Below are 15,933 nucleotides of genomic sequence, written 5' to 3'. Positions count from 1 at the left end.
AATTCCTGTAAACAAAGACAAAACACTCCCGTGCTGTTCCCACTGTGTCAGGTCCCAGAAATGCCCCTCAGGATTCCTCCTAACAGAGCTATCAGTCCCAGGAAGAGCCAGCTTGTGTCCTGGCACCAGAAGGAAAGCCTATTCGCGTCCTGGTTCAAAGATGCCCCGTTTGTAAAATTACATAACAAATTGCTCAAATGCTACTACTACTACTACTGAGTTCGCCTCTCCTGACCACTAGACAGGAGTGAAAGAGGTGATACAGATGACATTATGTGAGTTTTCCCTGAGGATTCAAAGGAAGACATCAAATAAAGGCAAGAGTCAAGATAAAAGCCTTCAGAGGAGTAATTAGGAAAATGCAAATCAAAACCACAATGAGGTACCACTTCACACCCACTAAACCAAAATCAAACCTATTGCCAAGTCGATTCTGACTCACAGCAATCCTAGTACTGTCCCATAGGGTTTCCAAGGCTATAGTCTTTACAGAGGAAACCCTGGTGGCACAGTGGCATAGCAGCAGTGCTATGGCTGCTAACCAAAGAGGCTGGCAGTTTGAATCCACCAGGCACTCCTTGGAAACTCTATGGGGCAGTTCTACTCTGTCCTATAGGGTCGCTATGAGTTGGAATTGACCCAACGGCAGTGGTGTGTTAATTTTTACAGAAGCAGGCTGCCAGGCCCTTCTCCCGCGGGGCTGCTGGTGTGTTCAAATCAGCAGCCGAGTCCTTCACCACTATGCCACCAGGGCTCCTTCACACCCATTAGAATGGCTATAATCCAAAAAACGGAAAATATTAAGTGTTGGTGAAGACGTGGAAGTACTGGAATCCTTGGACATTACTAGTGGGAATGTAAAATGGTGCAGGTGCTATGGAAACAGTTTGGTGGCTCCTTGAAGAGTTGAACATAGAATTACCATATGACTCAGCAATTCCACTCCTAGTGCATACTCAAAAGAACTGAAATCAAGTTCTCAAACAAAACAAGTACGTGTACACATGTGTTCATAGTAGCACTATTCGCAGTAGTCAAAAGGTGAAAACAGCTCAAATGTTCATCAACAGATAAATGGATAAACAATTTGTAGCATATACATACAAGAGAATTTTATTCAGCCATAAAGGGAAATGAAGTTCTGAGACATGCAACAACATGGATGAACCTGAAAAACATTATGCTACATGAAAGAAGCCAGACACAAAAGTCATATTTATATCATTCCATTTACATGAGACTTCCAGAATAGATAAATCCATAGAGAGAGAATGCAGATTGGTGGTCATCCAAGGTCAGGAAGGGGAGAATGGGGATTGCCAGCTTAAAGGGGTTTTATTGTGGACTGATGGAAATGTTTTGGAATGAGATAGAGGTAGGTAGTAGTCGCACAACATTTGAATGTACTAAATGCCACTGAATTGTTCAGTTTAACCACTTGAAAATGGTTAATTTTATGTTCTGTAAATTTCAGTCCAATAAATTAAATAATAATAATAAGCCTCCAGGGAAGCAAAGGCGGCTGTGGCCGCCTCCCACAGAGTTACATGGAATCAACAGGAGACTGTTCACACATGCCTCATTGCCTCTATTTGCAAAAAGAATGTGTTCTTCCTGGGACACATCTGGGGAAGGGCTAGGGGTTGGAGCCAGGGGCCTTGAGTTCGAATCCTGACTCCTTATTAATTGTGTGTTCTTGGAAAAATCACTAAATCTCTCTGGGCCTCCGTTCCTCATCTGATCGTAATCTACTCCTGATTATGTCATTGTGAAGAATAGATAATTCATTAAAAAAATGCTTATAGCCTAGTGACTGGCACCTGATAGGACACCAATACACAGTAGCTGCTATTGTTAAAATGTGCCCACATCTTTGCTAGGCACATCTTTACAGAGGAGAAACAACACGGAAAGAACAGAAATGTGTTCTAGGAGGTGGTTCCTCTTCTTTTCCCTAGTAAGTGCTGCTGGCCTCAGGCTCTCTGGCCCTCTCTGCCTGTGTGGAAGGGAATGGGGAAGCAAATGGGCACCCATTTCCCTCAAGCAGTGACACAGCAGCTGCAGGGGGGTTCCAACCCTGGCATGGGCACTCAGGAAGACAGCAGTCTCTTCAGACCAACAGCCAGGGTCCTGGCTGCCACCCTTGGCCACCAATAACTAAGGTTAAAGGAGTTGGACAAGTCCTCACTGGTATTCACAGGAGTTTTGTCCAGAAGATTCAACAACTGTTATATCACTGTTCTCTTACTCCTTCTTTACTTACAATCACATTGGGCTCTAAAATTCCAACGATCAGGCCGAATTCAGCTTCCTGTACTCTAGCTAAATTGTTTTATTCATAGCTGAATCCTACGCATTTAGAGCTGAAAGACTTTTAAGCCAAAACCAAACCAAAACAAAAAAAACCAAACCCATTGCCATTGAGTCAATTCCAACTCATAGGGACCCTATAGGACAGAGTAGAACTGGCCCATAGGGTTTCCAAGGCTGTACATCTTTACAGAAGCAGACTGCCACATCTTTCTCCCAAGGAGTTGATGGTGGATTCAAACCACCAACTTTCTGGTTAGCAGCCAAGCTCTTAACCACTGCACCACCAGGGCTCCAAAAGACTCTTAGAACTCAGCTAATATCATCCCTCATTCTAAAGAAGGGAGAATGGAGTCTAGAAAGCCTGGGTGACATGCTCAAGGACTCACTAGGTTAGTAAATAGCAGAGCTGAGATCAGAAGAAATCCCTCATTTCATTGGCCTGGGATATTTTGACTCTCATGGGGGAAATAAAATCAGTTGAGTAAACCTAAGATGGGCTGTCACCTCTGTCAGGCAGCCGCATAAGTCTGTACATTTCTATCTGCCCTCATCTATATAAACCCGACTACAGGACCTGTGGGCAGAAGAGTAGTCACTGGTTTCTCTGTACATAAGGCATGTAGAATTCACCCTAAGCAAACAATTTTACATCAAAGAGGGACCCATGCTCTGGGAGGGGAGAAGTGTATGGTGTGCAAAACATATTTAACATAAGTTTTGCTGGAAAACAAAACGTTTTCTAAGATTGGATTCAGACTCACCCTAACCCATATGACCTCTTGTTAACTGATAACATCTTCAAAGACCCTATTTCCAAACAAGGTCACATTCACAGGTACTAGGGATTAGGACTTCAATATATCTTTTTGGGGGGGGGATATCATCCAATCCATATAATACCCAATTTAATATAAGTTTGGTTGGAAACTACAGGAAGTTGGTCCCAACCATCTTGACTGTTAGCAATGAGAAGATCAGAGTGCCTGTGACGGATGTCGAGGAGTTAAGGTGGGAATGGTTACTGAAGGGGCCATGGGTTTGAACAGGTCAAATAACACAGCCCAAAGCTCTCTTCATCTCTCAGGCCCCTAAACTCCCCCATCTCTTTTGTGAATAATGGGGCAGGTTGGAGGTGTTGCCCACAGGTTCAGAAAGTGGTCACGGGCCAAAGGGAAGGCAGGTGGATCATCCTGAGACCTAGGTCCAGTCCCTCTGCCCTCCTGGGCACCAAGTGCTAACCAACTGTACCAACTAGTCCCAAACACAGCAATGAAGAGCACTGTTTATTCTGCTTACCAACAGCAATAGCGACAACAACAACAACAGAAGGTTACACATACATAAGTAAGTGGGCAGGGGTTAAGCCCCAGGAGAATCTTGAAAACAAGACCATGTGTGGGGCTTTTCATTAAGATTATGCCATCAGAAAAGAGGCAGGGAGAGGTGAAACAAGATTGTTCAGAACACATATCTTACGTTTAAGAGTGAACGTGTTACTTAATGTAAACCTTTACTTAAAGTTAATAAACCAAAAAAAAAAAAAAAACAACCCAAACCTGTTGCCATTGAGTCGATTCTGACTCATAGCGACCCTACAGGACAGAGAAGAACTGCCCCATAGAGTTTCCAAGGAGCGCCTGGTGGATTCGAACTGCTGACCTTTTGGTTATCAGCCGTAGCACTTAACCACTACGCCACTGAAGTTAATAGAAAGGGGAAAACGTCTGTAAGTTAAAAAGCAGCATACCTTGTGAGGGAAACATGACTTTGTAAATGTTACATAATCTGCTGGCTTCAAAAATGTGTTGCTGGGTGTCATGGATTGAATTGTGTCCCTCCAAAATATGTGTCAACTTGGCTAGGCCATAATTCCCAGTATTGTGTGGTTGTCCTCCATTTTGTGATCTGGTTATCCTCCATTTTGTGATGTGTTACAAATCCTAGCCTCTATGCCTGTGTCTATGGTCCCAGTTGGGAGTGAGCTGTCTGTTATGTTAATGAGGCAGGATCAGGTCATGTTAATGAGGATCAAGGTGGAATGCAACACCCTTACTCAGATCACAGCTCTGATTCAACTCAAGGGGAGTTTCCCTGGGATGTGGCCTATATGACCTTTTACCTTACAAGAGATAAAAGGAGAGAGAAGCAAGCAGAGAGAAGCACCTCACTGCCACCAAGAAGGAAGAGTTGGGAGCAGAGTGTGTTCTTTGGACCTGGAATCTCTGCGCTGAGAACCTCCTAGATCCAGGGGAAGACTGATGCCAAGATACATGGAGACCTCCAAAGAAGGCCGGGCCCACAGATGGTGAAAGGAGATAAGGACCTTCCCCCAGAGCTGACAGAGACAGAGAAAGCCTTCCCCTAAAGTCAGCACTCTGATTTTAGACTTCTAGCTTCCTAAACTGTGAGAGAATAAATTTGTTTGCTAAAACCATCCACTTGTAATATTTCTGCTATAGCAGCACTAGATAACTAAAACACTGGGTTAGCATTGTCTGTCTCTTGGGCATACGGTCTTTTTTTTTTTTTTTAACATGTTCTTTGGGTTTGCTTTCTTAGCAGGTAAAATAATCTCCACATACCCATGGCTCTTCAGGGAAGAAAGAAATGCAATTTTCTGCAATATAGAAGAGGTCTTGAGCAGGCTTCATCAAGCAGGGCTGTGTGTGCCTTCATTAGTATTTTAGGCAGCAGCCCACCTATATTGCTCCTTTGGGGCTGCAAAGAAGGGAGAAGACTGGGAAGAGAAAAGGGAGGTTTGAGTCTTACACAACTTGCAGGATCTTTCTCTCTCCTCCTGCTGTTCTTTTTCTTCTCCTTTTGGGCTGGTCAGTTTTCCTTCTACAAACATCTGTCCTCTCCCTCTTGTTCTCAATCTTTGCTTCTCTGATTTTCAGAGCTACTCTCTGGCTTTTGAAAAACAAAAAAACTTTCTTGCTGTTTCATAAAGCTCAGCTGGGAAATGTCAAGGAAAAAAAAGAAAACATCACCAAAACGCCCTTCCACTTCCATCCGCCCACAAAGTCAGGACGTGCCTGGACTCCACCCGCGTTAGTGTGGGCGGGGACTCATGCCTTGGAGATGGAAAAGTGCACGCCCAGCAATCTTCTTGCTTTAATGTGGATTTTGTAGGGCAGGGCAGAAAGGCTTACCATCTTTAAATAGATTGAATGGTGGTCCCCAAAAAGATATGTTGATTTCTTCATCCCCGATATCTATGAATGTGTTTAGAAAAACAGGGTCTTTGAACATGTTATTAGTTAACATGAAGCATACCAGAATAGGGTGGGTCCTAACCCAATCTTATAAAAAAAGGAGAAAAGGCACCGAGAGACAGACGAGGGGAAGACAGCCACATGAAGATACATCTACAAGCCTGGGGCTACCAGAAGCTGGAAGAGACAAGGAAGGGTCTTCCCCTAGGGCGGACAGAGAGATCATGGTCCTGCTGACACTGAATTTGGACTCTTAGCCTCCAGAACTCTGAGATAACAAATGTCTCTTCTTATAAGCCAGCTAGTTTGTGGTATCTTATTATGGGCGCTTCGAGAAACTAATACGTAAACAACCACTCACATGGCCAAGCCCTAGAAACCCACATGTTAATGCTGTAACTATGAGGTCATGTAATGGGACTTTAAAGGTAGTTGTATTGAATTGTTTATCTAATATTCATGTCCCATGTGATGTCTGTTCTTATCTAAGCTTACCCCTCTCACTTCTGTTCCTCTGGAAGGAACTCCCTGACTTAGAAGACATGACCCAAGAAAAGATGCCAATCCTATTACAGAACGCCATGCAGTTTTGTTTTTTAATTTTATTGTGGCAAAATATATATAACGAAATATTTGCTATTAAAGCATTTTAAGGGTACAATTTATTGTTCAGTGATGGATTTTTTTCTTTTTTTTTTTTTGGTATTTATTCTATTTTCTGCATAACTTTAAGTACATAAAGGTTTATTTCCACAGGCCTCAGGAAATGGGTAGAAGTCACAGGGCAATTTATCTTCCCAGGAAAAAGTTGCATATTTTGGTGTTTGCCCTAGAGGGAAAAACTGAAATCTACACTAGCAATGCTGTACAAGATTCTTACATAAATCAAGACCTAAAACCAGCCTGCACTGGAGGGTTTAGTCCTCTGTTTGGTTGCCTGGACAGAAGCCATAAAATGATGAGCATGACAGGAAAAAGGAGGCAGTAAAGATGAATGACAGGCACCTAGCACCGAAGGAGGAAGGAATGCTAGATTGGAATGGTGTGTTCTTGTTTTCCCTTTTTTAAAAAGTCATCTCTGTAGGAAGATGCTAGGCAGGGATCCCAGAGAAAGGCTCCAGGACTCTTAACTGTCTGGGGTGCAGGGCATTGGTATAGCAGTTAGAACAGGAGAACCTACTCTTTCATGGTTCAGGAATACCCAGGATGGAATGCAAAATAAAAGGAATGCTTACGGGAAACAATTTTTCTTGGAATGTTAGATGGCCAAGCCTCAGCCTTTGGTCCAGTGCAACCTTTGCCTCACTTACCAACAGTGAAAAATGAAATTTGGTTAGAAGGACCTGCTGGAATCACACTGATTTCTGCTACCTTCATGTGCACTGTTAGAAAAAGATTAATTTGTGAACATTCTGATCAGTTAATTCCTAGGGACTGTTTTAGTCTTCCCAAAAGACTGTTAGTAGAATAACCCCTAAAAGCTGAAAGCTGAAACCTACCAATCCTGGTCTGCAGTTCATTAAGAATGAACTGGTGGTGTGGTTGAGTTGACAGTGGAAAAGTGGCACCTTTTGGCAGATGGTCAACTGATCTGCTATCCCACCCTGAGGTATATCTCAGTGAAGGCAAGTGACTGTGCTCCGCAGAGCAGAGACGCAGTTTCAGAGCACAAAGGCAGAGGAAATCCAGAAAAGAAACGACTTGATACAGATTTATCCCATGGTGTGAATGCAGTCTGACCCCGTGAAAATCACTTGCCAACAACGTCCTCCCTACGTATTCTTTCTAGGACTTTCCCCTTCCCAGTGCACCTGAGCGGCTGCTACCTTGCTACCTAAACCACATACAAACCCCGCTTCCCCCGCCATTCTGGGAGTCAGCTCTGAGGAACTTGCTCTGCACATTGCAGCTAAGTTACTTTCTTTTTCTCAAAGACCGGTCTCCAGATTATTAGCAGATCTGAGTGTGTCCGACCAGGGCCCACCTTCCTGGGTTCGATAACATGAAGGGAGAGGGAAAAGCACCCAGTGGCACTTCCCTTACACAGCAATTTCTGTCACTGTGGTGACTAATTTCTGCCCATTCCTTAGGGTCTTGAACTGCTCACACTTGAACATTCACCACGTTGCGCAACCATCACCACTATCCACTTCCAAACGTGTTTCATCAACCCAAACAGAAACTCAGTACCCCTTAAGCAATAACACTCTATTTCTCTCTCCCCCCAGTTGCTGATAACCACTAACAAACTTTTGTCTCTATTCATTTGCCTATTTTAGATATTTCATATAAGTGGAATCATACAATATTTGTCCTTTTGTGTCTCACTTATTTCACTCAGAATAATGTTTTTGAGGTTCATCCATGTCATGCACGTATTAAGACTTCATTTCTCTCTATGGCTGAATGACATTCCATTAGGAACACAGCACATTTTGTTTATCCATTCATCTGCTGATGGACACTTAGATTGTTTCCACCTTTTGGCTATTGTGAATAAGACTGCACTGAACATTGGTATATGGCATGGAGTTTTAAAAGCCAAATCAACCTGAGAGCATGAAGAGGGAAAAAAACAAAAACAATAGGTTACCTGTAATCACCCAATAGTCTCTGGTTGTTTCTGATATATCAAGGTTGGGGTATTCCAGAGCTAAAACAAACAAGAAACACATCAAATGACCTTTATAAGTTAGATGAATATTCTCAAGGCAAACAGACACAGGAAACAAAACATCAAGCAGTTCCCAAGCTGTGTTATCATTCTTCAGAGCTTTAGGTATAAATAGGTATACAGGCCAAAAATATCTTGCTGTATAGGCAAATAAAATATTTAGTGAAGGTCTAACTTTCAGAAGAAGAATTTTTTAGAGTTGGAAGGTTCTGTTATTTCATTTTTTTCTAACAAAACCCTCCAAAGTTGAAAACCTTCATTTTCAAAACCCACAGTTTGAGCCTGTTTTATCTATAGCTTTATCTTTAAAATTATCCAACCATCACTAACATTTTTAGGAACGGTTATCTCTTGCATGGATTTTTCCAATGCCAAGAACTAAGCTCAGTAGCCAAATATTTGTAACAAATGGCCCAATTTTTTTTTTTTTTTTTTACAAGTTTAGTGACAATTAGAGTTAACACCCATAAAGGGCTTAACACAATGCCGGGACATAGTAAGAACTTAATAAATCTTAGTTGTTGTTGTTATCAAAATATCAAGGTCATGAAACAAAATAAATTCTTCTCTTTCTGCCATGTGATATGATGGCATCTTTTATGACATCATCGTTTTAATAAAACCCAGAGTTATCTTTCCTTACCTACTGCCACTGAGTCAATCCCAACTCATAACGACCCTATAGGACAGAGTAGAGCTGCCCCATAGGGTTTCCAAGAATGTAATCTTTAAGGAAGCTGACTGCCATCTTTCTCCTGCTGAGTGGCTTATAGGTTCAGACTGCTGACCTTTCAGTTAGCAGCTGAGCACTTAATCACTGCACCACCAAGGCTTCTTTGCCATTGAAACACTCAAGAAAAAAAAATCTGAGTGGTCACTATGTGCTAATAAGTACACTGACACACAGTATCTCATTTATAGTATCAAAAACAACTAAAGAAGGAAATTGAGATGATTTTTGCTAATATGTGTTTAAAAAAAAAAAAATGCCCAGTGACCTTAAGCAGTGTACCAATGATGAAACTGAAGAGCACAAACCTTTTTTTCTTTGGCTACCAAGTAAGTGTGTGAATACCAAATGCAGGCTGCATTGTCTTCAAAGTCTATGCTTACTGCATGGTAATGAGATTTATGTAACTGAAGCATTAGAGGAAGACGAGGCCACAGGACTATGGGGACTTCATCAAGGGAAGTCATGACACTAATTGCAAATGTGCTGCATTGTATCTATAGCTAGGGCAGAGGCTGAAGGTCTACCAACATTTGCTGATGGCAGAAGTGGGGGAAATCCCCAGCAACTCAGCTTACCCCAAAGAAAGAGGGCCTACCAGGCAGTCCTGTAAGCTCTGAAGGCAACTGCCTGAGTTTGAACCCCAGGTTCCACCTCTCACAAGCTATGTGACAATGGGCATCTTGTTAACCCTCTGGGTACTTTAGTTTTCTCCTCTCCAAAATGGGACTGATTTTGCACCAACCTGATATGGTAGTTGTGAAGATTAAATGAGATAATAGATTTGTAAAGGTAAAGGCACATAGTGAGTGCTTAGGAAAAGCTATCGAATTTTTCAATGTGCAATGAACTTTTCATCAATTCTACCCCAAATTACCATATATTCCAGTTGTTGTTTTATGACAAAACAGGTGGTATGCGACCTGGCACATAGTGAGCTTTCAATAGGTGTTTGCCAAGTGGAGACAAAACCCGTTGCTGGTGAGTAGATTCTGACTCATGACGACCCCACGTGTTACAGAGCAAAACTGAGCTCCACAGGTTTTCTTGGCTGTAATCTTTATGGAAGCATATCACCAAGTCTTTCTTCCAAGGTGCCTCTGGGTGGTGTCAAACCACCAACGTTCCAGTTAGAGGCCAAGCATTTAACCATTTGCGCCACCGTGGGATTCCTCAAATGGAGACAGACCTCAGGAAAACAACAAAGAGTTCTGCAGGACGTGGACGTACTCACGTTCAGCAATGGTGAGCGGCGGGTAGGTGAGGTAGAATCCCACCAGCTCAGCGGAGAGCTGGCTGAGAAGACTGCTGGCCACAGTGCCGTTGAGGAATGTGCTCTGATTGCTCACCACGTACACCAAGGTGACTGTCTGAGAGGCGTTGGACGTGCTCACAATCTGAATCGACACAGGAGGAAAGGGGAGGGAGACATGCCAAATAAGATGAGGGTCTGTTTCATGGAGGCTGTGGGTGGAGAAGTTTAAGCAGAAGTTGAGGGTAGGAATGAAAGGGAGGTGGGAAAAGAGCAAGGAAGAGACAAGAATAACAACAGTCATCATTTACTGATTGCTTACTATGTGCCAGGCTTTGTGTGAAGGAAGGGCATATTGTCTCATTTAATCCTGACCACTGCCTGAGGAGGTTCACAGAAGTTATGACTCCCTTTTACAGATGAGGAAACTGAGGCCCAGACTGCTCAAGGGACTTTGCCAAGGTTGCAGAATTAATAAGTGGCAGAGTCAGGATTCGAACCCAGAGAGTCTGACTTCTGAGCTCGTAACCACTGTCACGTATCTTTTCCAGGGGCTTAATTGTCTCAGATTACTTTTAGGATTCTAAACACATAAAACTGGGCATAAGCCAACAGTTGCCATCAAGTCGTTTCTGACTCATGGCGACCCCATGTGCATGACAGTAGAACTATGCTCCAAAACTCTAGCTGATTTTTTGGAAGTAGATAACCAGGCCTTTCTTCCAAGGGGCCTCTGGGTGGACTCAAACCTCCAACCTTGTGATTATCAGTCAAGCATGATAAGCATTATAGGAACATTAAATTTAAGAAGGGCTCAACGGCTCAGACAGAAAAAGCCCAACGCAAACTTCCAGGAAATTTTAAAGTTGAAAGGACTAGGAACACACACAGCTGAACACCAATAGTAACGAACAGGGCGACTGAACCTGATTATGAAAGGAATTCAGAAATACAAAATAGTTTCTGTCATGGATTGAATCGTGTCCCCCCAAAATATGTGTATCCATTTGGCTAGGCCATGATTCCCAGCATTGTGTGATAGTCCAGTATTTTGTCATCTGATGTGATTTTCCTGTGTCGTAAATCCTCTCTCTATGATGTTGATGAGATGGGATTAGTGGCAGTTATGTTAATGAGGCAGGACTCAATCTACAAAATTAGATTATGTCATAAACCAATCTCTTTTGAGATATACAAGAGAAATGAGCAGAGAGACGGGGGGACCTCATACCAACAAGAAAACAGCACTGGGAGCAGAGCACATCTTTTGGACCTGGGGTTCCTGTATAGAGAATCTCCTAGACCAAGGGAAGAGTGATGACAAGGACCTTCCTCCAGAGCTGATAGAGAGAGAAAGCCTTCCCCTGGAGCTGGGGCCCTGAATTCAGACTTCCAGCCTACTGGACTGTGAGCGAATAAACTTCTGTTTGTTAAAGCCATCCACTTGTGGTATTTCTGTTACAGCAGCACCAGATGACTAAGACAGCTTCTTTAGAGAGCTATTACATTTCCTTGCAGTCTATTAATTCCATATGTTGTTGTTGTTAGTTGCTGTTGTGTCGATTCCAACTCATGGTGACCCCCTGTGTGCAAAGCAGAACTGTTCCATAGGGTTTTCAAAGCTGTGCCCTTTCAGAAGCAGACTGCCAGGCCTGTCTTTGAGGTGCATCTGGGTGGGTTTGAAATGCCAACTTTTCAGCTAGTAGTCAAGTGCTTAACCATTTGTGCCACCCAGGGACTCCTATTAACTCCATATATTGCTGCTGTTACTGTGTGCCATCAATATAGAACATGCAACTATTACAATGAGATGGCATGGTTTTCTTCTCTCTTTTTGTCTAAGTCAGCTATTTAGTTACTGGGGAATGAGGTTTTCTGGGTCAGTGGATGGACTAAAATAGCCCATGGATGAGATCAGGAAAGCAGATGCAGTAGGAAGTCATTCTAAGCTCAGGTTCTGTGCTGGGGTCTTTCCCTTACCCCTCCAGACCCACTTTCAGGCCTGCTCCATGGGCTCCTTTGCCCTCTGGCTGCAGTAAAAGCGAGCTCCAGAGGACATGGGATTGAGGGAGGAGAGTGAGATCAGAGTACAAATGTCTGGTTCCCCTCCTTGCAGGGCTACAGCTCCTGTCAGTCAGCTCTGGCCTCTTGGTCTGGAGCTTCCGGTAACTACTTCCTCCTGTCGCCCCATCAGGTTCAAGTGTTACCACCTTGGGTACACACTGTCCCTTGTGGTTTAGCTAGAGCCTGCCCACACATCTGCAATGGCCCCTTTATTGAACTGTCCTCAAATAACCTTAATTTGAGTGTGCCACCTACTTCCTGCTGGGACCCTGACATATATATGCGCATATGGTCTTTGCCAACTTTGCTTTCAAACCTTACTTTGAGGAAGGCAGTCAAAAATAGCTTTGCCCCTATATTTCCCATTTTTCGCCATAAGTGGAAATTCTTTTTTAATTCTCTAACCCATAGTCTACACTCCCATGATTAACGATAAGCTGAGTCAATCCTTCTGGGCAACTCTCACTCTCTGGAATTATTTTTGGAAAGCAGTTTAGCCACAGGTATTCAGGCCTCTTTCCCGAGGTACCAAAGAGAAAAGACACATCTTTTTAAAAAATTTTTTATTGTGCTTTAAGTGAAAGTTTACAAATCAAGTCAGTATCTCACACAAAAATTTATATACACCTTGCTATATACTCCTAGTTGCTCTCCCCTGCAATGAGACAGCACTCTCCTTCCTTCCACTCTCTATTTTCGTGTCCATTCAGTCAGATTCTGACCCCCTCTGCCCTCTCATCTCCCCTCCAGACAGGAGCTGCCGACATAGTCTCATGTGTCTACTTGTTCCAAGAAGCTCACTCTTCACCAGTATCATTTTCTATCCCATAGTCCAGTCCAATCCCTGGAAAAGACACTTCTTTCTGAACAATTCAAAGGACCTCGTCATACCTCTACCTAAAATAATTATAATAATCAAAACAAATTTTCAATCTTTGTCTTTATTGTAAATATTCTATTTTTGAACTTACAACACAACGGAATCCACTGAATCTCAAGGGAAGCTTTGACCAAATAAATCTGTAATGCCGGCCATATGGGTACTTTTGTACATACTATACTCACCCCTGTTACATGTCTATCAGTTTGCCATATTGTGGCGGCTTACATATTGCTGCAATACTGGAAGATTTGCCACCAGTATTTCAAATACCAGTAGGTTCACCCTTGGTGAACAGGTTTCAGTGGAGCTTCTAGACTAAAACAGGCTAGGAAGAAGGACCTGACAGTCTACATCTGAAAAAATTGGCCAGTGAAAACCTTACGAAGAGCAGCAGAACATTGTCTGATATAGTGCCAGAAGACGAGTCCCTCAGGTTGGAAAGCACTCAAAATTTGACTGGGGGAGACCTGCCTCCTCAAAGTAGAGTCAACCTTAACGACATGGATGGAGTCAAGCTTTCAGGACCTACATTTACTGATGTGGCAACACTCAAATGAGAAGAAACACCTGCAAACATCCATTAATAATCAGAACGTGGAATGTATGAAGTATGAATCTAGGAAAACCGGAAGCTGTCAGAAACTATATGGACCACATAAAGATCAATATCTAGGCATTAATGAGCTGAAATGGACTGGTGATGGCCATTTTAAATCAGATAATCACATGGTCTACTATGACAGGAATGACAAATTGAAAAGGAATGCCGTCGTATTCATTATCAAAAAGAACATTTCAAGATCTATACTGAAGTACAATGCTGTCAGTGATAGGATGATATCCATATGTCTACAAGGAAGACCAGTTAATACAACTATTATTCAAATTTACGCACCAACCGCTAAGGCCAAAGGTGAAGAGATTGAAGCTTTTTACAAACTTCTGCAATACAAAATTGATCAAATATGCAATCAAGATGCGTGGATAATTACTGACGATTGGAATGCAAAACTCTGAAACAAAGAAGAAATACTGGTAACTGGAAAACATGGCCTTGGTGAAAGAAATGATGCTGGAGACCCCATGATAAAATTTTGCAAAACCAGTGACTTCTTCATTGCAAATACCTTTTTTTCAACAAAATAAATGGCGACTATACACATGGACCTTGACAGATGGAATACACAGGAATCAAATTGACTACATCTGTGGAAAGAGAGCTCAAAATCATCAGTCAGAACAAGGCCAGGGGATGACTGCAGAATAGACCATCAATTGCTCATATGCAAGTTCAAGTTGAAACTGAAGGAAATTAGAACAAGTCCATGAGAGCGAAAGTATGACCTTGTGTATATCCCACCTGAATTTAGAGAGCATCTCAAGAATAGATTTGATGCATTGAACACTAATGACCGAAGACCTGATGAGTTGTGGAATGACATCAAGGACATCATACATGAAGAAAGCAAGTGGTCATTAAGAAGACAGGAAAGAAAGAAAGGCCAAAACGGATGTGAGAAGAGACTCTGAAACTTGCTCTTGAATATTCAGTAGCTAAAGTGAAAGGAAGAAATTATGAAGTAAAAGAGCTAAGCAGAAGATTTCAAAGGGCAGCTTGAGAAGACAAAGTAAAGTACTATAATAAAATTTGCAAAGACCTGGCGACAGAAAACCAAAAGGAAAGAACACACTCAGCATTTCTAAAGCCAAAAGAACCGAAGAAAAAACTCAAGCCTTGAGTTGCAACACTGAAGGATTCTACAGGGAAAATATTAAATGACTCAGGAAGCATTAAAAGAAGATGAAAGGAATATACAGAGTTACTGTACCAAAAAGAATTGGTCAACATTCCACCATTTCAGGAGGTAGCATATGATCAAAAACGGATGGTTCTGAAGGAAGAAGTCCAAGTGGCACTGAAGGCATTAGCAGAAAATCAAAGCTCCAGGGATTGACAGAATACCAACTGAGATGTTCCAATAAACGGATGCAGTGCTGGAAGTGACCACTTGTCTATGCCAAGAAATTTGGGAAGACAGCTACCTGGCCAATCTACTGGCAGATATCCATATTTGTACCCATTTCAAAGAAAGGTGATCCAACAGAATGTAGAAATTATCGAACAATATTATTAATTTCCCACAAGTAAAATTTTGCTGAAGATCATTCAAAAGCAGTAGTACATCAACAGGGAACTGCCAGAAATTCAAGCTGCATTCAGAAGAGGATGTGGAACAAGGGATATCATTGCTGATGTCAGATAGATCATGCCTGCAAGCAGAGAATACCAACCAGAAGGATGTTTATCTGTGTTTTACCAGCTATTCAAAAGCATTTGACTGTGTGGATAATAACAAATTATGGATAACATTGTGATGAATGGGAATGTCAAAACACTTCATTGTGCTCATGAGAAAACTGTACATAGATCAAGAGGCAGTCATTTGAACAGAAGAAGGGGATACTGAGTGGTTTAAAGTCAAGAAAGGTGTGCATCAGGGTTGTATCCTTTCACCATATTCGCTCAGTCTGTATGCTGAGCAAATAATTCGAAAAGCTGGACTACCTGAAGAATGGGCATCAGGACTGGAGGAAGACTCATTACCAAACTGCATTATGCAGATGACACAATCTTGCTGAAAGTGAAGAGGACTTGAAGCACTTACTGATGAAGATCAAAAACCACAGCCTTCAATATGGATTACATCTCAACATAAAGAAAACAAAAACCTTCACTACTGGACCAATAAGAACATCACAATAAATGGAGAAAAGATTGAAAGTGTCAAAGATTTCATCTTG

At 42.2% G+C, this 15,933-nt stretch overlaps 1 protein-coding gene across 2 annotated transcripts in view; it reads right to left on the bottom strand.

The window, feature by feature from the left end:
- Positions 1–15,933, bottom strand: part of KIAA1549L (KIAA1549 like) — a 326,239-nt gene that overhangs the window by 102,781 nt on the left and 207,525 nt on the right. For both annotated transcript variants that reach the window (XM_049890866.1, XM_049890867.1), the window contains exons 7-8: positions 10,167–10,329; positions 8,122–8,181 (exon numbers count right to left, since the gene is read on the bottom strand). In XM_049890866.1, the coding sequence (XP_049746823.1) occupies positions 8,122–8,181; positions 10,167–10,329 (223 nt within the window). The remainder of the gene's footprint in view (positions 1–8,121; positions 8,182–10,166; positions 10,330–15,933) is intronic.

Source organism: Elephas maximus, chromosome 7, assembly GCF_024166365.1.
Source record: "Elephas maximus indicus isolate mEleMax1 chromosome 7, mEleMax1 primary haplotype, whole genome shotgun sequence".
NCBI lineage: Eukaryota > Metazoa > Chordata > Mammalia > Proboscidea > Elephantidae > Elephas > Elephas maximus.
The sequence above is the reverse complement of the archived record's forward strand: the minus strand, read 5'-3'. Positions and strand labels throughout refer to the sequence as shown.